The sequence below is a fragment of the Pteronotus mesoamericanus genome, unplaced genomic scaffold (genome assembly GCF_021234165.1).
Source record: "Pteronotus mesoamericanus isolate MK-2021 breed Mesoamerican mustached bat unplaced genomic scaffold, CSHL_Meso_final contig_657, whole genome shotgun sequence".
Lineage (NCBI taxonomy): Eukaryota > Metazoa > Chordata > Mammalia > Chiroptera > Mormoopidae > Pteronotus > Pteronotus mesoamericanus.
In genome coordinates, this window is record NW_026555229.1 from 22,504,410 (window position 1) to 22,530,759 (window position 26,350).

A 26,350-nucleotide genomic window follows, 5' to 3' on the forward strand; every position below is an offset into this window, starting at 1 on the left:
TAACTTACGCTCTGTCACACGTATTTTTAAGATAAATCGTTCCAAGAGTGGTTTTTAAATAGATTTACGTTAAGTTTTAATATTTAACTATCTTGATAGTTGCTATCTTCTTGGCCCATCATGGAATTCTTAGATCTTAATCCCCACTGTAATTTGAAAAATAAACATAACTTACCAGAAATCACAAACAACTGCAAAACGAATGACTTCTGCAGCCTGCCCACCCCCTGGCTAAACGTGCAAGTGTAGTTCCAGCGTTTTCAGAAAGGTGTCAGCCCGGTCACCAGGTTGAGAGCTAATCAGTAACCTGTACTCAGTGCCCACTGGTCCTGTGAAAGGTGAACACCTACGGTCCTGCGCTCCGGACATCCGGGTCAGACTGAGGCACGCTCCAGGGAATGACGCGGCGCCACGGGGCTGGGTCAGGGGTTCTCGGCCTGGCTGGCCACCAGTCTGTCCCCTGTAAGTCACGGCTGCTCTAAGCTTCAGCTTCCTTCCACATCAAAGGGGCTGAACGAATGGGAGTTGCCCTTCCAGCCTGAGCTCCTGGGTCCTTTTCCCTGGGGCCTGCTGGGACCCCAGGGCAGGGACCCCCCGGGATCACACTTCCTGCCCTTGCTTGTCTGTTCCAGGTGCCCCCACCCACCCGCTGGACCAGGTGCTCCGGGAGAACGGGGGCCTCTGTCTCAGTCACCAAATCATCCCGGGACTCAACACACATTTGTTGAACGAGCACATCAGTTTCTTACACTTCCCATCAGTGGCCTCAGGTTCTGCGAGGCTGAACGCGCCCCCTTGAATGGCTGCACAGTCCCCAGACCGCCTACGGGGGGATTCACCTGCAAGCTTCCATCTTCCTCACTCTCTGGCACGTAATTTTTTTTTTCTTGCCAAATCCCTACTTTTTAACTTGATTCTCCTTGTAAGTGTCCGCTATGGAGGGTCCTGAGCCAAGATCTCAGACATCGGTCTTGTGAAAACTGGAGCAAGGCCGTTTGTTTGAACCCTTGTCTCCCCACTAGACCGGGGGATGCGTAAGCTGCACACGTGTCGTTTCCGTCTCTCTCCGGTCTTCACAGAGGGCCTGACACAGGGGTAATAAAGGTCAGGATGGGTGAGGACGGCACAGCAATTGCAAAGGAGAGAAAGGCTCGGACGTGGGACGCAGCAGGGAGGGAAGTAGCCGACCGCAGAGGAAGGAGGGGCAGCGCTCACCGGCAGGCCCCTTCCGCTCCAGAAGGAACGTGTGCCGAGATTCCTAACTCAGGTACAAAGGTAATGACGTCGTTAACAACAAGGGAGTGGACAGCGAAATTGTTAAGGTCGCCTTGACCTTGGTCGGAGGATGTCCAGGGCAGCTCTCCTGGAGCAGCTGGAAAGCAGGCCAGGAGCCGCCGTGGCGGGGCTGGGGCTCGGGAGGCAGAGGACCTCAGGGCCTCGGAGGCAGCGCGGGGCCCCCTCACCCCGCACCCCTCACGGAGGAGCCCTGGAAGCCTGTCAGAAAGCAGCACCGCAGGGCTGCCCCGGGTGGCGGGCTGCTCAGCTGCTAGAATTCCCACCGGCCGCAGCCACCCGGATCCGAGCATCGTTACCGAAGGCAGTAACGGAAGCCACAGGACTCTCAGCAGCTGACATTTTAATTATTCTTTCTAGACCAATGGCAGTGCCAGGGCACAGTGTGAGGGTGGTGGCCTGTGCCGGACATCGCAAGGGTCGTCGCTGGAATTCGCTGCCCAGGTTCACTGGAGCCACTCGCGTACGCCCAGCCCAGCTGCCCCCTGACTGGCGTCCAGGACAGCGGCTTCCGAACGCTGCCCTTGCACGTCCGTCCAGCGACCACGGGCCGTGTTCCCAAGCTTCTGATTGTGGTTTTTGGCCGCGTTTCATTTATCCCCATTTACTCACATAGACAAATTCTGCAAGATTGGACTGCTACAGTGTGTTTATGCTGGCGTGCCCCTCACATGGGACCGGCAGCGCAATACCCATGCCAGCCCGACAGCCTCCCTTCTCCCATGGGCCCTCGTCCCCAACAGACATTAACTCAGGATGGGGCGGCCCTTCTAAATGCCAGGTGTGATAGCGGGGGCAGACCGAACCCATACAGGCTGGGCTTATTGTAGGGCGTCTGCCGAACCGCTGACAGCCAGCTCAGCAGAGAGACGCAGGCCACAGCTGCCTGCAGGGAAAGGGGGCTCGGCCACCCCTGCCACCCCACCTATCCGCCGCCATCGCATGAGGACGCTCGCAGGGCAAGCCGCACGGCGCGGGGAGCAGCACGGGGCCACTGCCCTCTCCGCCGCCCGTCTGCGGTGCTGGCGAACCTGTCACTCCGCGCCACCCCAGGTCCGCTGCGGTTTGCTGCCCGGGCCATGCAGAGCACCTGCTGAAAAACGTGACTCAGCGAATGCTGGAAGCACAAGCGTTTCCTCGTTTCTAGGGACTGAGACACGATGGCTTCCCCGGGAGCTCCTGCGCACGCTGCACTTAAAACAAAGACCGAGCTGTTCTGTGTTCTGATTCGGAGTCCGCCCCGGGAGCAGCTTCTCCCCACGGTACCTCACGCTCCTCACCAGTGAAGGACGGGCCTGCTGGGGCTCTCAGTTTCTCTTTGGAAGAACCGCGGCCCCCCAACCCCCGCTCCCACCCCCGGCATGAAGGGAATGTTCTAAGGTGGCGCCATGAGAATAGGGAAGCTTCAGGACATGCGCCTTTCTAGGGACTAGAGAGAAGCACTGAATTCTGGGCCACTTAGGCTGTGGTTTAAACAGCACTTAGTACTTAGCAAAAGTTGTATAATTTGGTGAAAAAAACAACTGCTGTTATATCACATGCAAAAATAAACCCATTTACAAAGCAATCTATCTGGGCATTTTGGCAACATACACCCAAATATATACATGCATTTGGTCTAGAAACTCCCCCTGCTGGAAATCACGATTCCAGACACCTCATTCTGAGCTCATCTAACAATTTTTCCACCTCCTTCCAACCCCGCTCTCCATGCCGTCCTCGGGGCTGCAGGCTGTGGGGGCGTCGGGCCTGAGCAGTGGGGTGGGCCAGGAGGGGGCCGAGGGAGTGTGGGCCGCCGGAGCGCACACCTGGCTCCGGTCCCGGCTAGAAAGGCAATCAGCAGGACACGGGCTAGCCTGCCACTGTGGCACAGCTCAGACGAGGGCTCCGGGCGACCAGCATCTAATCTACATCGACGCCTCATCGACCTCAGTAACGGGAGAGCTAGAGTTGTGCTCACTCGGAAAGCAAAGCAGCGCCGCTCACTCGGAAAGCAAAGCAGCGCCGCTCCCTGGGCGGCCGGGCTGCTGAGGCTGGGAGGGCCCGTCCCCGGCCACAGCCCAGAGGGCGGCGGCAGCACGAGGGCCTCCGCGCTGCCATCGTGGGGGGAGCCCACATGAGGGACGCTCCCATTCGCCGCCAGGGAGCCAGCCCCACCTAATGGGTTTCTGAGCGAGCCACTGAGACACAGGTTCCTGCTGTACCGCACGCCGTCCCCTAGGCGCCTGGGCCCTCTGGTTGGACACAAGAGCCCCACCAGGGACCGACAGCCAGAGTGCAGCACAGCGGCGGCCCCTCCGCGTTCAGCGCCACACGCCCTGGACACCACAGAGCCTGCGCGGCCTGGCTTCGCGCGAACACGGGTAGAGTCTGCCGCAGGAGATGGCGGGCAGGCTGGCCCCGGGTCAGGTGGCGATGGCCGTACAGCTGCTCACTTCAGGTTAACTCTCGGTTACAGCCCACCTGAGTCAGGGGAAACTTCAGGACAAAAGCTGGGGAGGAGAAGTAAGCAAAGTAGGTAACTCTAAAAACAAGTCATCCTCCTTCAGGCTTTTTCATAAACCTGCCCCACAGCGGGCTGAGGAAAAGGCTCCACAAAGAGGAGGAGGCCCTGTCCTCTTCCCCCGGCCGGGCACGAAGCAGCCTTCACTCGCCCTGCACCAGAGAGGGCGGGGTTTTCAGGGTCCGGCAGGACTCCCCCCCCGCCACTGTGGGCACCTTGGCTGCGAGGACAGGCCTTTCTTTGAAAGGTTCAAACTCTGAGGTGCAAGGAAACAGCCTTGGAAGCACTTTTTAAAATAACCAATGTGCTTCCAGAATCAAGAAGACCATCCATGCTCCCGTTGTGTAAATGGGTTTAGAACAGGCCCATTTTCTCATCCCTTGAGGACTATTCTGATTTCTCTCGCCTTGAAGACACATGCTGTCTACCCACTTCACCGAACACAAGCATGATTTATTAAAATCACTGAAAAGCTAAAGATGACAAGAAAAACCATCGCTAGGTATTAACATAGTACATAACACACAGGTGTGGGCAAAAGTAGGCTTACAGTTGTAAGTACACAAAACAGTTTATTCTTATATTACCATATATTAATTATTGTGTTATTTTCCACACCAACAACTGTAATCTACCTTTGCCTACCCCATAATACCTGCCCTTAAAGATCACAAATTCTAAAAGAAAACCCAAGGAGTACATATTTAAAAAAAAGTTTACAGTCATGTTGGTTAGCAATTCGGAAACTGCACCGTGGATTTTCTAAGATCAAACAAGCAAAGCTACTGTGAGACGTGAGCACTGGCTCTCCCGGGCAGAGGAGGAAGCCCCAGAGGCGGGAAGCGTAGAAAAGCCCGGCAGTGCTGAGCGGGGGTCAGGTGTCAGCGTGAACCCACGGCATTGAAGGCGCGCAGAGACGACAGAGACAGAGATAACCCAGAAATACACAGACGGGGAGGGGGTGGATGGAGGTGGGAGAGGGTTTGCGGGGGGATAAATGGTCATGGAAAGACTACAATAAAAAATAGAGAGAGAAAGAAATACATGCAGAGAAAAACAGAGAAACAGAAATAGAAACAGTTACAGAGACAGAGCGGCAGGCAGGGAGACAGGCAGGTGGAGAGGCACGTGCGTGCGCACACAGTTACTCCCTCGCTTGGACCACCGAGAGGGCCTGGCGCCGTGACAGGCCTTGGCAACGGGCGCGTTGGCTCCCAGACCTTGGTTTCCAAGTACAGGTCTCCACCGAAAGAAATGGGGGCCCCTTGACCAAAATGGCTGTTTCCGAGGCTGGAACCAGGAGCGTCCTAGATGAGCTTGGACGATCTCACTGGGCCAGAAAGCAAAGAAGTGTCCAAAGAATGGTGGGGACGGCTCGAAAAGACACAGAAGCCATCTTGAAGGGGTTCCCACTGGCCACATCAGGGCAATCCGAGCAACAAAACAAATGGGTTTAGTATCACATGAGAATTTATGAGTCCATGCCGACACCTGTGAATGAGTGAACCATGAAAAGAAGAGCGTACAGAAGAACGCCACGCGTTCCACGGAGGGGGTGCCGGGGCAGAACGCCCGCTGCCTGGCTCCCGCCGGGGCGCGATGCCGGAGGCGGGAACCGTCAGAGGGTGCCAAGCCCGGGAGGGCAACGGCGGCGAGAAACACTCCGCAGCGTCTCCGTGCGTCTCCCCAGGCCTTTTACATAGCGGGGCAGGGGTGCAGGGACTTCACAGTGAAGAGCAAGGGAGCCACGGCCCTACCAGCCAACTCAGTTCACACTACCAGTCGCGGGACCCCGCCCCGAGGAGGCCGCCAGGGCTGCCGTGCCTCTCCTGCCCGCCACGCACGGCTGGGACCTCGGGAACGAGGGATGTGGCACAAACACCTGCCTAACGGGGCTCTTCACAAACGCCAGCGTCATGAGGCACCAGGGCAGACTGAGGCAGTTTCAGATAAAAGGCGATGTAAGAGAAACGACAAAAGTGATGTAATTTTGGACTGGGTTCTGGACTAGAAAAATATTATTTTTATTATAAAGGCCATTAGTGGGAAAAATTGATGGAATCTGAATGTCTGTAAATTAGATAATAATGATGTCAATATTACATTCCAGATTTTGAGAATTTTATTGTGGCTGTGTGTGGTTTTCAGTAAATACTGGATGAAGTATTCGGAGGCAAAGGGCATCGTAGCCTCAACTTTTAAAAGATTCAGAATAAAAATGTGTGCATGTGCAAACGTGTGTTTGCGTGTGTGTGCATGTGTGCATGTGGCATGTGGATGGAAAGAGAATGATAAAACGAATGTGATAGAATATTAACATCTGGGATATCTGGGCGAACAGTATGTGGAAAATCTTCGTACTGCTTTTGCAACTTTTTTTTATCCCCACCCGTGGACAGGCTCGCTGATTTCAGAGTGGGGAAGGGGGAGACAAACACCGATAGGAGACAGAAACATGGATGGGTTGCCTCTTGCAAGCCCTCCAACTGGGGACCGACCACACAGCCCAGGCGTGTGCCCTGACAGGGAACTGAACCAGCAACCTTTTGGTTCACGGGACCATGCTCCAACCAACTGAGCCACACCAGCCAGGGCACTTTTGCAGCTTTTTGTAAGGTGAAAATTATTGCAAAATAAAAACTTTAATGATTTTAAACTTAGCATTTGTCCACAGAAACCAGGAAAATTATACTCATTCAGTTTCACCATTGGATGCTTATGACAAACCAAAATAATTTGTTTTAACAGCTCATCATGCCAAATACCAAGTCATAATAAACCCTCGATGTTGGCAACTATAAATAAGATTAAAGAAACCCCCCCCCACCTATTGTCCATCCCTCCTCTCTTCAAGCTATGTTTAAAACAAGTAAGCCGCAGAGGTAGTAAACAGCTTGGGAGCAGCCATGCACAGTGAAAAGTATTCCTATAATTCTGGCTCAGGAAGTTATTCGTGTTCATTAGACCAATGAGCAACCCCTCGGGGCGACAGCTTCATCCTCTGCAAGGGGAGGGCTTCCACCAGATCACTTCTGCGGTCTGTTCTGATCTTTCCATCACCAGAATTGAGAAACAAATTTCATCATAAAAATACTGCTTGCATTACAGCTTAAGAGGAAAATATATATTTCACTAAAATCAAAACCTTAAGTTCAAATGTAACAACGGCAAACCAGACAGTTAGTATTCATGAACTATCTACCCTCATTTTTCCTCCTTGTAGATGCCGAAATGTGTGACTTCGGGCCTGGATCATATTTGGCCATTCAGTTATTGCTCATAGTCAGGAACATAAGAATTTCCTTGTGCCTTGGATTTCTGTAGCTTAATGAGCTTTACCAGCAAGCACAGCCAAACATCTTGATTATCAGGCGGCTGAGCATGTAAATTTGGCAGTTAAATCCTCAGAGCTACTGGGGGCAAAAAAACATGTAGCCCATCATTTAAAATATAAGCACAATGAGACAGTTTAAATGGAGTTTTTGCTGCTATCCTAGAGAAAATTCAGCGGTACACCGAACACAATGAATATCCACGTAAGTACTATTAACTGTTATTCAGCTGGCTTGAATATGTAAAATTAGGTAACTTAGGTTCTCTTTTGTCTTGCTTTCTGATTTAGAGGCCATCATCGCTAAAACCGAAGGCCGCGCTGGCACGGAATCCCATAGGTAATGAAGTCCAGCAAAGCACACAGTCTCCGCGGGGCCACTCACCTGCGAGCTTGCGCCGCACCTCGCGTCTCCCGAAACGATCACAACTTGGTTTTGGAGCAGCTTCTCCATAAAGGAGTACTTTTCCGTCCATACAGGAAGAGCTTCTCTCTCCTTCAGAAGTTTATAATAGCGGGATGAGTACGGCAGCCCATCAAAAGGGTTCAGTTCCAAATCTTCGCAGGCCAGCGGCCCCCCCTCCTCCCCGTCACTGGAATCGAGGGACTCTGGGAAGGAGCGTGTCTCGGAGGAAGGGTCTGGACAGGCCAGCTCTTCTTCCTCCATCTTGTTGGGAGGGAGCTCAGGCAGCTGACATTCCACCGCCCCGCGTCTCCGACAGTCGCCCTCTGCCACGGTGGGGCGGTCACCGACGCCCGCTCGGCCGGCCCCCCCGCAGGCCGCCCTGGCGGGGGGCGCCGAGGTCCTCTGGCCGGGCCCGCGGTCCGCTGCGCCTCCCGGGCGGGCCCACGGCAGCACTCTGCGGACACTGTCGAGAAGGCAGGCTGAAAACACACACACGAACACGGAAAATCGGGCGTGCACACAGCATTCACAAGAAAGAGCACAGACATCTGGAACAACAGCCCTGTGTTTTCTGTTAATGGGTTGTTGTCTGTCATGTTCATTGTCTGCTTGAAAGGCCAGGAAAAACGGCAAGTGTGTCAGCTGCGGTTTTCCTCCCGGAAGCGCGGAACGCGACCCACGCCGGCCCGGGTGCTCTCTGCCTGACCCCGTCACAGGCCCGGAGGCCTGACCTCCGGTGAATGGAAGGCAGCAGGGGACAGCGTGATGGAGGCCCATCGCGTGGTCTCTGATGCCGCCACCAAAGAGACGCTGAACCTCATCAAGGGAGAGCTGGGGGCCCGGGGGGAGCTACCTCCACTGAATACTGGAGAGTCTGTTGTTATTTAATTTTTAATTAAGAAGTCCTCGTGTTTAAAGGAGAATGTTTTTTAAAAATTGCAACTTACATTTGCTTGCACCAGTTTACAAAGTCAAGTGAAGGCAGAGAATCATTACCTTTTTCCTTCTAAGGCCGTGACTGGCTTTTACTAGGGTCTTCTGTTGGTTTAGTTAAGCCAGAAGTTGCCAGCATGTTTTTTGGGGATTCTAGGGTTCTGAGCCCAACGTGTCAGACTATAGAGGCAGCAAAGAGACATTTAATTTAAACGAAGGCGAGGAATTACCTAAGAAAGGGCAAAGCTGTCAGCAGTGACTCCTCCCTCCACGCTGCGTGGGCGGCCGCCTGCCCCTTCCAGGGACCGACCAGTGTTAGTGTCCGGCCAGCGCTGGGAATAGGCCCCTCTCACGTCCGCCAGGCGACACTAAAAAGAGAAACACTTGAGTGAAAGAGAACAAATCCTAAAATACAGTTCGTGATATTTTGCTACTTGCTCTTTTTACGGCGCCCCCTTGCTGAAACTATGGCTTCGGGTTGTCCGTGTTAGTGGCTCAGAGGGTCCTCTGCTAACCCTAGTAAGAGGGGGTCCCACCGGCCCAGCCAGGCTCCAGGGAGACAGCGGCCCCCAGGAGACATGTGCCGAGAGCCCCTCCGGGCCCAGCGATTAGGCCAGGACCTCCCCACGCAGAGGCCTACTCTGAAGGCAAGACCAAGAGCGGGCCATAATGTTCAAAAACTCACTCAGGGTGGTTGGGAAGAAATAACATAAAACAGAAAATGTGTAGCTCTTTCAGAGAAATAAAAACATTTAAAAACTTTGAAAAACATAGTTGTAATTGCCTACGTGGAGTTAGTGAAATATTTAGTATGCAACTTTATGTCCCAAGCGTGCGATCCTTCCAGTACACTTTAACTGAAACAATGGACTTATCATTACTGGAACTTTTAACTTTTAGAAGGTTATCTTGTTGTTTGCCTTTGTTTTAACTGGCTCAGAGATCCCAAAAGCATATTCTATTTGGTTTCTAGTGCCTACTTAAAAACTTTCTTGAACAGGTAAGATAAAAATTCAGAGTTTATTTTAAAAACTTTATTCCTAGACTTCTAACAAGTTGACATTGTTTTGCTTTTAAGTAAACCAAATTAACTGGCTTTTAAAAAAACTCTCAAATAAAAAATTCACTTTTAACTATTGATTCATACCAAATGCAGTTTGAATAGTCAATTTTTTAAAGAATCCTAGATTCTATGGTAATTTACAATTTTCAGACTTACATTACAGAAAGACTTCTGACACTCAACCAGTGTTTCTGTAATGTAATGACATGCCACTCCCTATGTATAAGTTTTTAAATCAACTGCTTTAACTGTTATATATAAATCAACTGTTCTTAGAATTCCAAATGCCTGTGCCACATTCGGCGCTTTTCAATATGATTTTGATGATTTTTCTTGACGGAATAACATTCTAAAGACTAACATTTGAGTAGAAGCAGAGTTAATAAAGTGTGCTCAGGTATTAATGTGGCTCATGTGCACAGTCTAGTTCCACAGCGAGCCAGCGGGTGAGGGCGAGGGGCAGCCGCCACCAGGTCCCCTCGGCCCCGGCCGCGGCGAGCCGCTGCTGGGGCTGCTGTCCGCCCCGCCAGGCCCGTGCCCGCGCCGCTCCCTGCCCAGGAAGCGCGCCTGCCCGTGCGCACAGCCCCGCTGGCCATTCCCTGTCCCCCGGGCAGCAGCCCAGAGCCCGGGGGTCCCCTAAGCACTGAGCACCCCCCAGAGAGGTTCGCTGTGTGCCTGAGCCATTAACAACCCTCTTAAGAAGGCCTTTACACGATACAACCTATTTTCATTCATACCTCTCATCGCATTTCACTTATTTTTAGTCTCACAGCCTGACCATCAGAATCCACTGCAGGTTTTATCATCGCCAGCTGTCAACGAGGAAAGGGTAGCTCCTGCCTTTCCCACGGTGGCAGGGCTAGAAATTAATTAAGTCATCCCTGATCAAAGGCTTGTCCTCCATCTATCATTATCCTACTTAAATCATCAGGTACACATTGAAAACTCACTATGAGACAAAAGGAATACAGAAGAAGCCAAAATCATGGACTCACCTCCTAAAATGTTTAGACAGAGGCACAAGGCCCATCATAGAAAATGAGAGAAAATTCTACGAGAAAGCATAGCATATGGCCAAGCGCCAAACGGTGCGCTCGCAGAAGAGAGAAGTGCCTGTAGTGGGCATGGGCTAACCCCGGCAGGCTTCCTGGAAAGGCCGGCGGGATGATCCGCCGCGTGAGTAAAAGGGCTGAGGGGTGGCCATTCCTGGAACCCGACAATTTGGGTGCAAACCATGACGGGAGGACACAAGGAAAACAGAGCAAAAATGAAAATCTATGGCTTTCAACATTTGACTGAACTCCTGATGAGTTTCAGAAAGTAGTGGGGAAAAAAGCACCCTCCCCCTGGTAACACAGGAAATAAAAACCCAGCAACAAAAATAAAGACTTCCTCCAACTTGTGATAGTAGGGCTGGGAAACAGGAATAACTCATTCATTTGCTTTAAAAAAAAATTATCTGACTTGCATTAAACAATGTTAATGTCCTGCTAGAGTTATTTTTACTTTGAATTCTGAGGTGGCCAAGAAATTTGAAGAAGAAGAAAGGCTACATCTGTCCCTCGGTTGCTACTTTGTTATACTCCCTGGCACAGCTTCCCTTTGCTACTTTTAGTTGAGCATCAGCAAAGTAAAACAATAAGGTAACTGTTCTACCCAGCGATGAGCTTCAGAACTTTAAAATAAAACTCCAGGCTGTTGTTGTTCACTCGATCACCAACGGCATCTTGAGGATGCCAGGGAAAAGCAAAACACAGCGGTAGTAAACCGCTGCAAGGGAAATCTAATGCCTTCACCCAGCACCTCAACCCCTAGGCCTTCAGCGACTTTCTGAGCTTGGGGTATTTCCTCCAGGAACAAAGCACACCCCTTTGTTGGAAGCAATTTCTCTAAAGCCCTTCTCATTCATTCAGCAGAGGTTCTGCAGAGCTGCGAGAGAAAGACAAACTGAACTCTGTCCCTGCTTCAGACATTCCGTCCCCCCACTTCCTCCGCCCTACCCCCTGAAGTCACTGTTGCTTTTCAAGGTTGCCGCAGCACCTATCACCTAAGCTACTTCCATGCAGTACCAGCCTCAAAGCTACTGATCAATCATTCCTCTGTACCACGATAAAGTACTTCACCAACGCATAGCTCCATTTTTTTCAGGCTTCCAATCTGCGTTTTTGAGCCCATGCCCCTTTAGCGTGGAGATGTGCAATGTTGTTATTTTCCTCTTTGCCCTCTTTTTTTTTAAATAGGCATTTGCCTAATCTTTTACTGTTTGAGGAAATGTGACGCTTCCTCTTTTTTTGTTAATAAATGCCAGGATTTTATCACTATCTTGCCACTCTTGATTGTGATATTATTCATAAGCATCACTGTTCCTTTCTTGGATGAAAAGACCAATTCATGATTGTGCTAATGATTTGAAAACATGTATCGCAGAAGTACTGTTCATCTCAGATAACATAACATCGTACTGTTGATCTCAGAAAACAGATAACATTCCATGCAAAAATGCATCTTCCCCCGTCTTTGCATTTCAAGAAGTCAGTAAAGGTACCATGAGGTGTTTAATTCCCCACCTGCATTTATTACTTGACCACTTTAGCTGATGAATTATGGGTTCTGTACCTATGGCACTGCTTGTCAATATCCACACGTGAGGCTTCGTGCCTTGACAATTCACCTGGAAAAGTCCCCATACAGTCTGAGAGGGAAAAGCCTAATTTGGTGAAACATAATAAGTGTCCGATTCCGCCACAGAATAGACGCTTCTCAGGCTCAGCTAAGCCCGAATGAGTCTCTCCCTACGGGGAAGGCAATTCTCCTCCGCCCGCGTCATCTACAGAGTGGAAATCTCCATTGGCCAAGGATGAGCTACGGCTTACAGGACCCAGAGAGGCTCTCCTTCTCATTTCCCGTAAGGATAGCCTGGAGCACGGGCAGGGACTGACCAGAGGCCGCCATCTCCAGACGGACTCAGAAGTCGATCAAGCGAGCCCCTCGCCCCCGTACTTGCTCTCCTTCGTTTTCTCCTCCTTGCGGTTCGCCGTTTCCTCGCCTGGGAGGCTCTCCTCCTGATTGTTTGCATTTTTACGATCTCCTGGCTTCCTCCAGACCCAACCTGCACCAGTGTTCTAAAAACCAGGCTGTGAAAGACCCTGGTGTGGATACTGCTACATTTAACAGCCCCGCGGAGTCCGGGCGCAGACCCTGGGGGCTGCCTCCGCACCTCCACCGCAAACCGCGAGGATAGAAACAAAACAGACACAAAAAAGCTAACCTAAGCCGAGAGCCCCGAGCCGGGCCCACTGCCTGAATCGTGACACTTGGGGTGACAGTGCCCTGCGGGTCCAGGGCATTCTCCCGGGCTCGGGACCCGCGAGACACGCCTGGCCCACAGCGGACGGCAGGGGAGGCTCCCACCGGCCCGCGGCTTCCCGTAAAAGGGGAGCGAGGGTCCCTCCCCGGGGCCCGGCCGCCGAGGGATCCCCCTGCCGGCGGGGCGGCTGTGCAGAGCTTGCCCCTCCCGCCGCGACGCCAGTCCGGGTGCAGCAGCGTCTCGGAGTCGGGGTCGAGGGGTCCGGGGTCCTGGGCGGGCAGAGGCCCCGAGGCGGCGGGGGTCGCGCTGAGCCCCCGCGGCCGCAGCAGGTGCGCCGGGGCCTGACTTTTACCTGCAGCGGAGGCTCGGAGTCTGGGGCGGGAGATCCAGGCCCCACCGCCCTTACCCGCCGGGCAGGCCGCGCTCGCGGTAACACAGCCCGACGGACGCCTCGGGACAGCGACCGGGAGCCCGCAGGTGCCCGCGCCCAAGGCCGGGACGCAGGCCGCGCCGGGGACTCAAGGGCCGCCAGGGGGGGCGCGACCCCCTGATCAGAACTCAGGGGCACAGTCTTCAGCCGACGACCCGCCGCCACCCAGGCTCTGCGCCCCCGGCGACGTGCGGGCCCTCGCGCCGGCCGGCGTTCCTCGCGGCTTTTGGTCCCTCCCTCTTGCCGTCCTCCCAGCTCCGCCCCCTCCGCCACCAGTTGTCAGGGCAACCGGAGCGACGCCGCCCGCGGAGCTCAGGCGTTAGGAGGGGCGGCCCGGGAGCTGCGGACCATGGAGCCCCAGAGTAAGCGGGCCAGGCGGGCCGGGCGGGCCGGGGGCTCCCCGGGAACGAGGGGGGAGCGGCGCCCCGCAGGCCTTCAACGCTTTCCGCCTGAAAACAAGGTTCCTTCCACGTGCTTTTCTATTTTGGAGCGAGAAGGGGCTACACCCTGCCCAAGGGCGTCCGCCCGGAGCGGGGGCTGCGAGCTCGGGGCGTTCCTCCTGGAATGAGCCCCGCAAGTCCGGTTACTGTTACTATTACCGTTGATGTTGTCTTTATTCTGATTCATTCGTTGTAAATAGCCTGCTTTTAAAACGTCAGCGATTGGACTTGCGCGGAGGCGGGTCTTGCATTCATTGGAGACCTCGTCCTTTCCCTTAACACTCTTTGACATAAAGGAGAGAGGGGGGGAAGAAAAAAAGAAAGAGCTTTGTCCAAGCATATTTGATTAATTACTAAAGGTTCTACAAGGTAGGGCACGCAAAAAAAAAAAAAAATTTTTTTTCTGTTAGTGTTTCCCACATTCTTTGGCAAAAGCTGTGCATTCTGCAATTATCAGATCTAGCAGGAGCTCTTAACTTTTTTCCAAACTTCTCCAGTGATGCAGTGCAATGCTTGGTCCTTCTTTCCCAAGTTAGTTTTGCTTCTTTTGTTCCTAAAATGAGACCAATGTTTTCTATGGAGACTTAAAAGGTCTTAACCCTTTGTGGAAGGATGCAGATGGATTCACAGAACCTTCTTTCTTTGTACAATTTCAGAAATGGAAGTTCTTAGACCAAATCCATTCTCTAGGAGAGATGCTGGCATTTTTTTCCCTCAGGCCATTAGTTTCCAATGAGTTGAAAACTTTCTTTTTTAACTCAGTTACTGAGGAGAAAGCTTACAAGTTGTGAGTTATCGTTGCCTGGGTTGGTTTGATGGTACCCTGCCACTGCATTTATAAACCTCTGGATTCTGCATTTTATGAACCTATTGACAGAAAATTAACACACAACAGTTCTAAAATTGTGGTCTCATGTCAGACTGATGACAGGCTGTGCATGTTCTCTGTTCTGAGAAGAAATGAATGAAAGAGAAGAATATATTTCAAAGACAGCAACTGCATTTCTTCAGGCGTATGTTATTGTTTAGGTGCGTAAACTGTAAATTTCACATTCTTCAGCACCTGCCATCTTTACGTGCTCACTCATTCAGTGTCTAATGCGTTCCAGTCACTGTTCTAGGGATTGGGAACAATCCATGTGGCAGTGTTGGTGGGGGCCATCCCAGGGACACTGAGCAGATGCTGCCCCAAGAACTACTGAAGCTACCCTAGGACCCAAGGCTGGGGGACAAGAGGTGGCCAGGAGGCTTCTGGAGGGAAGTAATATTAGGCAGAATGGCCCAGCAAAGGATGGGGGGAAGGAACTCCAGGCGGAGAGCCTGAGATCTGGAAGGGCGGTGTGGGTCTGAGGCTCAGAGGGGGAAGGTCAGTAAAGCCGTAGCTAAAATGACTGAGGGGCAGGGGAAAAAAGAGGAAAAAAAGAGAGAGCGACGAGGCTGAAGAAGCCCACAGGAGCCGGGTCCTGAAGGCTTTGTAAAACTAGGTCAGAAATGTATCGTGCAGATGAATCTCATTTCCTTGGATTTGGAGATGGAAAATATTTGCTAAGTAATCTATGCTTGGCGAACAACTAAGTTTATTCCTTTCCATGTAGTCTTGAGTGCTTTTATCTGTTTGATTTTAAATAATTCAAACAATCACCATTTACCTTAGGAACTTGTTTCACAGTCTAATAAACACTGTTGTGGATAAATATTTAGTAAATCATTTGCTGCTGCTAGTTAAAAGGACAAGATTAATAAATGACTTCTAAAGTCTCTTTTAACTTCAAAATGTATTTCCAATCAGATTTTACCTGAGATTCGTTATTTCATTGTCTCAAAGATATTGGAGATCCCTATGGATGTGCTATTTATCAAGTATTACAATTATGTATGATTCTACTGTTATCAATATTATATTAAGAATATCTTGTTCCATCAATATTATCTAACATTTTAGACCTGCTGTTTACATGCTACTTTTTTTACTAATGAGTTTTAAATAGCACTTTACAAGTGTAGTTGAATGTGGAGTCAGTAAATTGATTAAAAGGAAGGATTTTTTAAAATTGCTTTTAAGAATTAACCATATATCCAAGGAACTACTAGAAATTACCCCCAAGTCAGTCTTTTCCGCTCTCTTTCCACACACTTAGTTTTCTATTACTGTTAGGAATGACCTTTATTAACTGAGTCATTAAAATCCAATGAACATAAAGCCTTCAAACCCCACAGCTGGATCCCACTCTGGGAACAGGCAGAGGGTGGCAGAGGCGATCACAGCTTTGCTGAGGAACAAGTCAATGAGCCAAGCGGTGAGTCCCTAGGGACGGGGCAAATTAAAGAACCCGGGGCTGTTCCGAGCGGTTGGGCTCTTGGCTTACACGTTCACATCTTTAATTACTTTCTTCCTAAACTAACTACACTATTGGGAAGATAACCCATGCGTGAAATAGCACGGCAAATGTACATCAAATTCCTTTCTTAAAAGAAAGTAAGTGCCCTCATTTCTTAGTGACAAAACCAGGGGACCGCTTTGGGGGTCTTTGGCCCTCCTCTCATGACCTTTAGCCCACCAAGTCCCCTAAGCAAATACATTCTGAGCAAATTTTAAAAAAGGCGTATATTTCTCTAATGCAGCATCAAGGTAAGACCCAGCTGTGACTTACACCCACATTGCTGCCGGCCCCCCAAACTCGCCCTGTATAAAAAATCGAGGCCTCCTTTCGGTCAGGCAGCCGTCTCCTGTCTCCCCGCCCCCCGCCTCTGAAAGGAACGGAGTGGGCATCTAAGCTGCGCGTAGGGCTGAGACACCGGGCTTGGTGGAGCCAGGACTTCCTTCTCCACACCGGCTCCTGCTGGCCCTCCTCCACCTTGAACAGGATTTCGCCACGTTCCTAGGCGCTGCCGCCGCAATCGGTGTCCGCCTTCCCGCTCCCGGCACTGGCCACCTGTCCCACCAGCGCCCCCCACCCGCGGGCCGCTTTCCCGCGCCCCCGGAACACACCCCGGCGCGCCCCTTTCCCCACTCCCTCCTGCAACCCGGGGCTGCCAGCGCCGCCGACTGGGGCTCTGCGCAGTTGCTTCCTCCTCACCCCCGCGCCCCCCCCCCCCCCCCCGGCCCGCACCTGCGCGCTGCCCGGAAGCCAGGGAGCAGCAGCGTGTTGGAAGGCGCGTCGAGTCAGGGTTCTGCCCCCGCTGAAGTCGCTCCACGTTCTGAGGCTCTAGCTGCCTCTTCAAACGCATCTCACGTGCGGCCTCGGCTACATTACGCTTCAGGTGTATTGGTCTTTTAGTTCCTTAAACGCACAAGCTCCTTTCAGGACCCAGCAAGAGTTCCCCTCTGCCTGGGGCACTTTCCCTCCTGCTCTAGCAGCGCTGACTCAGTGTCCTCTGGATTTGCCTTAAAGGACGCCTCCTCCCTGAGTCCTTCCCTGATTCCCTAAAGGAGGCGGTGCCCCTTCCTCTATGCTCTGGTCTCTCCCCAGCCACGATCACAGCCTGTAATTCTTCTGTGAATGTAAACACCTACTTCGTCCCTCCACGGAGAGAGCTCTGGGCGGGCGCTGGCTGAGCAGACGCGCCGCTGTGAACAGCTGGCTCCTTCTCTTTACGTTGTTAAGGGCTTGGGGTGTGCTTTAAGAAGGCCCCCTTAACGCCGCGGCCGAAGGGGTTGCGCACCCGCGGCACGCCAGGTGCTCTTGCTGGGGGAGGCTTCAGGTCGAGTCCATTTAAACTGGGTGCTTATCAATGTCAGGGGGATGGCCAATATGGCATTCCTTTTTCTCTACCAGACTAAATGAGGTATTTGAAGAATCTCATTCTATTGAGGAAAATAAAGGAAATAAGCAAGGAATCTTATTTGGGGGACCAAAGTACTGCCAGGCCACAGACCCAACAAAATGTTGGCTGTGCCCTGGGTCCCTTGTGTGTCGATTGCCTGAAAGACCAGGAGGAATTGGAGTAATGAATCACTTAAACCCAGGGACATTTTAGAAAGTCTGTATAACAATTTTTTTCAGGTAGTCTGAGCCCCTAAAGAATATTAATTCTATCAATTAGGTTATAATTCAAATATTATCATTAAGAAATACATGCATATATAAATCAAGTTTAAAACTAAAAAAAAAAAAAAAATTCCAAAGCAACATCTGTTAAAGAAATAGCCGTAGTTTAAAATCCCCATCAAAATACTAAAATTTATCGCAATCCTGACCTCTGGGGGCTCAGCCAGGCACAGGCAGGGGCCAAACGACTTGACGGTGGCCGCCGCGTCTCACCGGAAGCTCAGGTTCATCCCGGCGACAGCCCCGACCACGGCTGCTCACGAGGCCTTGGGTTGGACCGCTCCTGCGGGGGAGAGGACGGGCTGTCGAGGCCGCCTGCTCGCGAGGGCCTGTCCAGTCTCGCCCAGGCCCCGCCCCAACCGGCCAATAAGATTAGGGGAGGGGTGTGCATTCCAGCATCACCCAAGAATAGCCTGAGTGACTCACCCAGTACAGACGGTGTTGCAAATCGTTTCGAGTAAACAACACACACCAGTGTTCTGTGCATGTCAGCGCCCACAGGGCTGAGAGGCAGGCCAGCGCACCCACGGGCGCTTCTCGCCCTCGGGGCCCTCCTGCTTGCATGTCGGGGCGCTCCTTTCTGACGCCCCGGGTGCACGGTCCCTCAGCTGTGCCTTGACCCCGTCCAGATCCGCAGGGACCCTTCCCTGGCCTTGTCTTCCTGGGGGATCCTCTTATTCTCACACCCCCCTGCTTCCTTGTCTCTGTCTTGAACGTGCTCACCCCCCCGCCACCTGTCTGTCCTACAAGACGTCTCCAGGACATTGCCGTCCCTTAGAAACTTTGCTCTCCGTTTACGGCCTGGGTGACCTTCTTTCCTCTCCGTTGACTGCCTTCCTCTCTACTGTGTCCGCATTTTGGAATACGGTGACCAGCAGCTCCCCACGACACAGCTTCAGTTCCAGAGACCCAAGGAGACACTGGATTTTCTTTCTCAATTCTAAAATCTAAGGGGAGGGCTCTCGTGAAGGCAGCTGGGCCAGAGGCCCATGCCGTGGTGGCAGGGTGGAGGGGCGGCGCGTCCACGACGTGCGGACGTTGCGTGTCAGGGGGCACCGGCCGGCAGACGAGGCAGGTCTGCAGAGCCGTAGCAGTTCCATATCGTGTGCAGGCCCTCCTGCTGGTTGCTGGGGCCCGTTGGCTGGGGGCCTCTTCTTCGCTGCCCCACCCCCCGAGCATCGACACAGCAGAAGCTGGGGCTGACTTAGCTGAGTTAGTTCTAAGGTCCATTCAGAGAAGCGGGGACGTACTTTTTGTGACTCAGCTGCTTGCAAGGTGACAGAGACGAGTACGGCTAAAAATCAGGGCGGGGTTGCAGCCAGGTCGTGCTGACCCATAGAAAATTGCCTTTTATTCCTTTATGGAGAATGTCACAAACATGAAGATACTCCATATCCGACCCCAAGGTTATTCACGAGGGACTTCGCTTTCCCGTTTCTCAGAGTAAAATGATCATGATAGTGTTCTTTAGGAGAGCCCACGCGCCTGTCTCTGCCTGCTGTCCCGTCCTCCGAGATGAGGTGACCTCCGCCTGAACTGTGGGATGTCTCTTGTACAAAATAGTATGAACAGTTTAGCTGGGCACGGAGAGACCGAGGGCCACAGAGCAGCCCCAGGATCCTCGCTCTACGGCCCGCAAGAGGCACGGAACTTGCAGTTCGATTTACCACAGAGTGAGGCCGGCGGAGGAGTTGGACAGCAGCGTCCTCTCCAGCCGCGGAAACGGTCACGCCCACATAGTGCTTTCTGAGCAGTCACTGTGAACACAGTGTGCAGGAAGCCACCTCCGTCCCCTTCCCCATTAAAGACCAAATACGACAAAGGTCAAGGCGAAGCTCCCTAGATTATTTCAAGAAGGAAGTGGAGGGTGGCTTCATTCAGTGGCTGTGAGTCGGGTGAAATCCAGGCTGCGAGCACTTGGAAGGCTTCTGCCTCCCAGGAGGTTATGCGTCGCCTGTCTTGACGGGACAAGAGACGAGAAGGCCTACGCCTGCCGTCTGAGGCTCAGGGGCTTGGAGTGACGGTGTGTGTTAGGGTTAGTGCTTCCCGCTGTGACCTGCGAGGTGGGCTGTTCAGATCTTTGGCAGGGGTGGCAACTGCTATTCAAGCCTGGCGATGGCTCACCTCTGCATTGTGCCTACGTGGGTGTGCAACTTGTCTTAACGTACGCCGCATATATATGACGCGCGTGCGCACACACACAGAGATACATATATATGTACTTCTTAATTTGAAAAATTTTGGAGCTGTAGAATATCTTGAAGAGTCACGCAATGGACGCTCACCTCCTCTTCACAGTTGGCCGCACTCGATTCTGTCCCCACGCTTTCATTTGCTCTCTCTTCCTCTCTTTCCCCTTCCCAGGCACATACACACATGCACGCGTTTGCTGAACCATTTGAAAGGAGTTGCATACACCGTGACACTTCGGTCCTAAATACTTCAGCACGTTTCTCCTAAGAACGAGGACATTTTCCCATGTAACCACGGTACCGTTAGCACATCCCGTAAACTTAACCTGCTAATATTATCTCATATGTAGTCCCTGTTCACGTCTCCCCACTGGTCCAGATCATGGCCTTCAGGGTTTTCCCCCCTTTTTAGATAACCAGGGTTTAGATAATCCAGGATTACACACTGAATTTAATTGTCATATTCCTTCGGTCTCCTTAAATCTAGGACAGTCTCCCTTACGTGTATATTTTCTTTCATGACACTGATATTTTTGAAGCGATCAAGCCAACTGATAGAATGTCCCAGGCTGGATTTGTCCCATTGTTCCTCATGATGCTTTTAAGTCAGGTAGTGTCACAAGGAATGCCGTGTTACACCGAAAAGGTCGTGTCCCTTCCTATCAGCGGGCACAGGATGTCAGTTCTGCATAATGTTTTGACACAATGTCATTGCCGCCACTGAAATAGGAGAGGCCAATTTTCTGGAATGAAATGCAATCAAGAGTTGGGACTCTGCGGCAAAGAAGAACACAAGCCTGTCAAGGCTGCCAGACCGGTGTTGTCAGAGCCGGCCACTCCCAGTTGAGTTGCAAGTCGGTGCTCTGTACTTTACAGGGACAGGGACGGCGGAGGGGTGGCAGGTCGCACGGACATGGAAACATTTCTTCTCTAAGAAACCCCCTCCTGGCAGAGGGGAGGGCCTCACAGGCAGGAAGGGATTGCCCGGTGGGAGGAGAATATTTTCCCGCTCTAGGTGTGGAGCACAGGTTGCCGTGTGGCTCGGACAGGGGATCAGTGGCTGGGTCATGGGGCCCCGCCCCGCTCTCTGTGTTTCCGTGTTCCCTGCCTCCCAGCGTCCGTACGTGTGCACTTACGATCCTAGTCGGGTCTGTCTTCCGTCTGCCGTCCGCGGTAGCTACCCTCACTCCCATCGGTGTCCCTTCCCTCGTGTTTGCTGGCCAGTGGCTGGCCTCTCCGGGGCCCCCGCTGTCTGTGGCCCCCATCTGGTCCCCGACGGTCCTCCTGGTGTCCTCACCTCTGTACTGGGCCTCCCTGTACCAGTGCTGGCCTGCGCGGCCAATAGTGTGTGGCAGACGTGATGTGTCACCTTCCAGAATAGGTCCTAAAAGACGGGGCTCCTGCCTTGGGCTGGTCTTCAGTCTCTCTCTCCCCTCTCTTTCACATTTCTCTATCTTCTTCCGATCGCCTCGGAATTTCACGTCACGAATGCACTCAAGTGTACTTTGGAGTGGCCCGCATGGTGAGGAGCAGAGGCCGGGAAGTGGCAAGGCTGACCCCTGCCCACGGCCCCATGGGTGAGCTTGCAGGCCGGCGCTCCGGCCCCAGCCAGGCCTCGGGCCAACGGCAGCCCTGGCGCCCAATCTGACTGCGAGCTCGGGGGGACCTCCGAGCCGGGCCCACCAGCCGAGCCGTTCCAAGATTCCTGACCCTCAGAAACTGCGAGGTCATCGCTATTTATCACTTTCAGTCACTAAATCGTGGGGTAAGTTGTTATGCAGCCTCGGAATCAGAAGCCATCTTGTATCTGTTACAATAACACTGGCCTTTCTGATTTCAGCCCCCAGTGATCTCTCCCAACGTTTGCCCTCGTTGTCTTTCTAGTCTTTTTAGACTTTATTATTTTACTTTTTGGATAAGTACTAGAGTTACAAGTTTTGAAAAATCAAAAATTGGAAGAGTATGTAGTGCAAAGTCTCATTCTTGTAACACTGCCATCCAGTTCCTGCGCTTACATGGTTCAGAAAGAATTCAACTATTATATATGCCAGCACATTTTCTACAGTTGACCTTGAACAAGGCCAGGGTTAGGGGCGCCGACCCTCCCTCCACTCAAAAATTCACGCATAACTATAGTTGGCTCTCTGGGCCCACGGACGTCCAGCCGAGGTGACCAATGAACAGCACGGGATTGAACTCTGCAGGTCAATTTAAAAAATCCCCTGTGTAAGTGGACCCTCGCAGTTGAAACCCATACGGCCCAGGAGTCAGCTGTAGACCACAGTCCTCCCTCTGATCTACACTTTCCCTGTTTCACCTGACATTAGCGGTCGGAGAGCTTTCTGTTGAGTCCATGGGGAGCTTTCTCGTACAGTCCAGTGCTCTGCTGTGTGGATTTACCGCCGTTCATTTCGCCAGCCGGCCGGGGGTAGACCTCCGGCTTGTTTCCACTCTTCTGCTGTTGTGATCGGCCGACTGGAAGGTGTCCGCACGCTGATCCCTGGCACCGGTGAGTGTGTCGCCTTCCGCGGCTGAGGGCTCGGCACTGCAATTAAGGACGTGAAATGGGGAGAGGAGCCTGGGTTATCCAGCTGGGCCGTGACGGGTCACCGGGCCCTTGTAACGGGGAGGCAGGCGAGTCGGAGTTGGGAATGCGGCGTGAAGGTGGCCACTGCGGTTGGAGGGATGCAGGTCAGGAACCGAGGACCACGGGAAGCCTCGGCTGGCAGCGGCCTCTTCCCGAGAGCCTGCAGGGAGAGCACGTTCTTGGTTTTCGCTGGGCAAGTCCCGTTTTGGACCCCGACCTCCGGAACTCTAAGGTAGTAAATCCGTGCTGTTCATCCTGCTTTGTCTGTGGGAGCTGCCGTGGCCGCCGTCACCAACAACTATAAGCAGGCTTGCGTTCAATAACCCTGTGCAGCCGACCTTTTGCATTTGTGAGAGTATATTTGCGGAGTCAATGTCTAGATGTGGAGCTGCCCAAAGGCAGGGTTAGTGTTGGTAGTTGTTAAATCTGTTTTCCGCCCTGACTGAGCCACGCCAGGTGGGTGGGGCATCGTTCCTCAGAGGGAAGGGGTTTGATGTGGATGTATCTCGCCCTCTCTTCCTCCCTTCCGCTCTCTTTAAGAATAAATAAATAAAATCTTTAAAAATATGTGTTTCCGCAGCCTCTCCAACACGTGTGTCATCAAACTCTTGGATTTTTACTGTCGTGCTAGTGAAAAATCCTAATTCCTCAAACAGCATAATTATAAAGCACCGCTTGTCTGCACAGTACGTTAGGATTTCCCTCAGAGTTAAGACCACGTCCTTACTTCTGTTTATTTTATGTTCTTGCCTGCCTCTTGTCCCCCCCAATACCTGACATAGAGCAGGTTCTTTCTGTTGAATGATAGAAAGAAATCATGTATCCGAAGGCATTTATTTTACAGTAGTTTGTGGAGAAGAAATGTAATGTAGAACCCATTTTACTAAAGTTCCATCTATGAAAACAAATTTCTTCCTTTGTTTTGGTTGAAAACATCCTAATGGCAATGATTGATGAGTGAATAGCTAGCACCTGGTTGTCTGGCACTGTCCTGATCATTTCTGATGACGGATGGATTTAAGGTTGGTCAGCAAATGCCCAGCAGTCCGCGGGGCCGCGGCCGCTACTGCAGACCCTTCCCGCTGAGGCCGACGGCACCCAGGCTCCGCCAGCTGGCGACCCTTACGATTATTTGCACATGAGCTAAAACCTATTTGTTGTACCCTGTTCAAGTACCAACAGCTGCACTGCAGCTGGGGCTGAAGGGCCTTCCCACTGAAGAATGAGACAGATGGAAACGTCTTCCACCTTCTTCCTCGTCCTGCGGCTCCGGGTCCGCACGCTGTGCCTTCTGTCGTCTGTTTGCGCTGCCCACACCTTTATTTGCTTCCAGGCCTTAAAACCCCAGGGAAAGGGGAAGTGATCACCTTCTTTAAAACATCGGAGACTTAAATTAGGTTGCTTTCGATTATAACACAGCCTAGTCGGTTTGAAATTCAATAAAAAAAATCGTAGTGGTTTTGATCTGGGAAATATCCTGGTTAATCTTGTGAGCTGTTAAAATTTTTTTTTAAATATTATATGCCGAGTTCAGCTGCCATACAAACCAATGTTAGAGTGCATATTCAGGATTTTCAGAACTTCCAGGAAACCACAAAAGTTAATGAATTCAGTGTAATAAGTCATGGAAACACAAAACAAAATGAAACAAAACAAAAATCTGTTGACAATGAGCCCAATCATCAAAATTCTTTGTTCCACAGAAAGGAAAAGGATCCATCACAATGAAGCCTTTTAAGAGAAACGGCGAGTCCCCTCATTATCCTGAGCTGGTGGCTGTTGACATAAACCAAACAAACGATGTAAATACAGGTGGACCTGCCAGGCTGCGTCCTCGCCTGAGCAAGGGACCCTGGTGACCCGTGCCGACTGGGCACGCCGCCTCCGCCTGAGTCCCGGGCGGTCTGCCGCCGGGGCAGGAGCGTGTCGGCGGAGCAGACGCTGCCCTGCGCTGGCACCTGCCCCCGCCACGGCTGGGCGGTCGGAGGGTGCCCCGGCTGCAGACAGACAGCTGGCGGCAGGCGGCTGGCTCGCCGCGGTGTCTGTCCTGCTGCATTCTCCTCCCGTCCCTGTCGCTGCTGACACAGCTTCCCAGCGGCGAGTTTCCCTTGAGTGCATGTTAGATAAAAACAAACCCATTTACAGGGTTGTAGCAGTGCCCTGAGCACACTTAGTTTACCATTAGAACTATTGTTGCTAATCTCCCTGAGTAGCCATTACGGAGTGGGACATGACCCCTTCGCTCAGGAAAGCAGCTTCCTATGGCCAGCCGCTGTTTCCTTGCCAGCGTGTAATACACGAAACGGCCCCCGTCTTTGAGATGCTACGTTCTAAATTTGCGTTACTTTTTCTTCCTTTTCCAAAACTCCGTTGGGCATCTGTTTTTACGCTTTGTACACAGTCTCGGGCATCTGTCTCTACGCGGTAACTTCCACACCACGCCCTCCGGCTCAGCTGGACCGACCCCCAGGGACAGGACCAGCCTACCTGTTCACGCTGCGTCACCAGCACGGTTGCAGTGCAGGCCCTCAGGCATTGGCTGAATAAGAAAACGGAGACCAGAAAATGTAGGCAGGATCGGAAATGTGGAGGTAGAGGAGCCCTGGAGCGATGTGCACAGAGGGGCTTGATCCAAGGCAGAGCTTCTTAACCGTGTTGGCACTAATTTCCTCCGAGGAGGAAAATTAATCCTCCCCAGAAGAGAAATTAAATACTAAGGAATAAGATTTTTGTCAGCTGTGGTTGAACTTCCAGAGGCCACAAAGGGCCATGGTAATACCTCAGCTCTTCTCCTCCCCTCCCCCAGCTCCAAGAACTAACCCGGGGGCCTTGCCCCGCTGGGAGGTGCACGGCCCGAGGCCCGGGCCTCCTGTCCCTGTGGGCTTACTTGCACCTTCTGAAGGCCCGCGTCACTGTCGAAGGGACGGCGATCGGGAGTGTGGTGTGTGAGCTCCCGGGCTGGGTTAGGCGCGGAGGGGAAGTGACGTAGAACCGTGGCAATGAGCCGGCACCTGGGCTGAGGGGGGAGGCAGGGAGCAGCTGTCACGACCCTGGGGAGGGTTGGGGGAGGCTGGAGGATGGCGGAGCCCGCTGGACCGCGCGCCAGCAGGACAGGAGCCAGGAGGAGCCAACCTGAGCACAACGCAGGAGGAGCTCTGCCGTGCGGGGGTAGGGCTGTCCGCCCCTCCAGGGACAGATTCATGGCGCATCCAGAGACCAGAGACAATCACACACGTCTCCAGCAGTTCTTCCCAACGCCACTTGCTGTGAAATGGGCGCAAGGGGGTGCCGGGCTGGACCGGAAACCAGAAGGGTGTGATCTGGACCACACAGGCTTTGCCCCCTGAAGACTGGATTTTCCCTTATAATTCGTAATTGATTGGCATTTTCAAATTCTAGATGGCTCTGTGTATTTACTTGGCAGTTTGGAATGACTGTGATTAATGGTTTGTTTCTTTCCTCATAGTTTAATTAAACTATTTTGCTCCTGTAGGTAGGAAGTGTAATGAGAGGGGAAGGAAGATTTCCAGCAATGGGAAGTAGGAGCTATCAGTGTTCCTTCGCAGAAGTTTGCAGATATTCTACAAAGGGAACCTTTGCGTGGGCCTGGAACAAACTATTCTGATTGCTTGATGTGTAGGGCATAAAAGACTGTAGTTAAAACACCTGCCATTCGCATTATTCACGGTAGCCAAAAGGTGTCCATTGGTAGCTGAACAGATAGAGCACAATGTGGTGGATGTGTACAGGGGAATACTGCTCGGCCTTAAAAAGGCTGGGAGTTCTGACACAGGCCACAACGGGGCTGAAATTTGA

At 52.2% G+C, this 26,350-nt stretch overlaps 2 protein-coding genes across 2 annotated transcripts in view; one reads left to right on the forward strand and one right to left on the reverse strand.

Annotated features, from left to right (window-relative positions):
* Positions 1-13,470, reverse strand: part of DHX32 (DEAH-box helicase 32 (putative)) — a 34,771-nt gene extending 21,301 nt beyond the window's left edge. The window contains exons 1-3 of the mRNA XM_054581683.1: positions 13,189-13,470; positions 8,697-8,834; positions 7,513-8,012 (exon numbers count right to left, since the gene is read on the reverse strand). Of these exons, the coding sequence (XP_054437658.1) occupies positions 7,513-7,794 (282 nt within the window). The 5' untranslated portion in view covers positions 7,795-8,012; positions 8,697-8,834; positions 13,189-13,470. The remainder of the gene's footprint in view (positions 1-7,512; positions 8,013-8,696; positions 8,835-13,188) is intronic.
* Positions 13,471-13,605: 135 nt separating this feature from the next.
* FANK1 (fibronectin type III and ankyrin repeat domains 1) overlaps positions 13,606-26,350 on the forward strand; it is a 51,824-nt gene continuing 39,079 nt past the window's right edge. Inside the window, exon 1 of the mRNA XM_054581687.1 lies at positions 13,606-13,628. Coding sequence (XP_054437662.1) covers positions 13,616-13,628 — 13 coding nt within the window. The 5' untranslated portion in view covers positions 13,606-13,615. The remainder of the gene's footprint in view (positions 13,629-26,350) is intronic.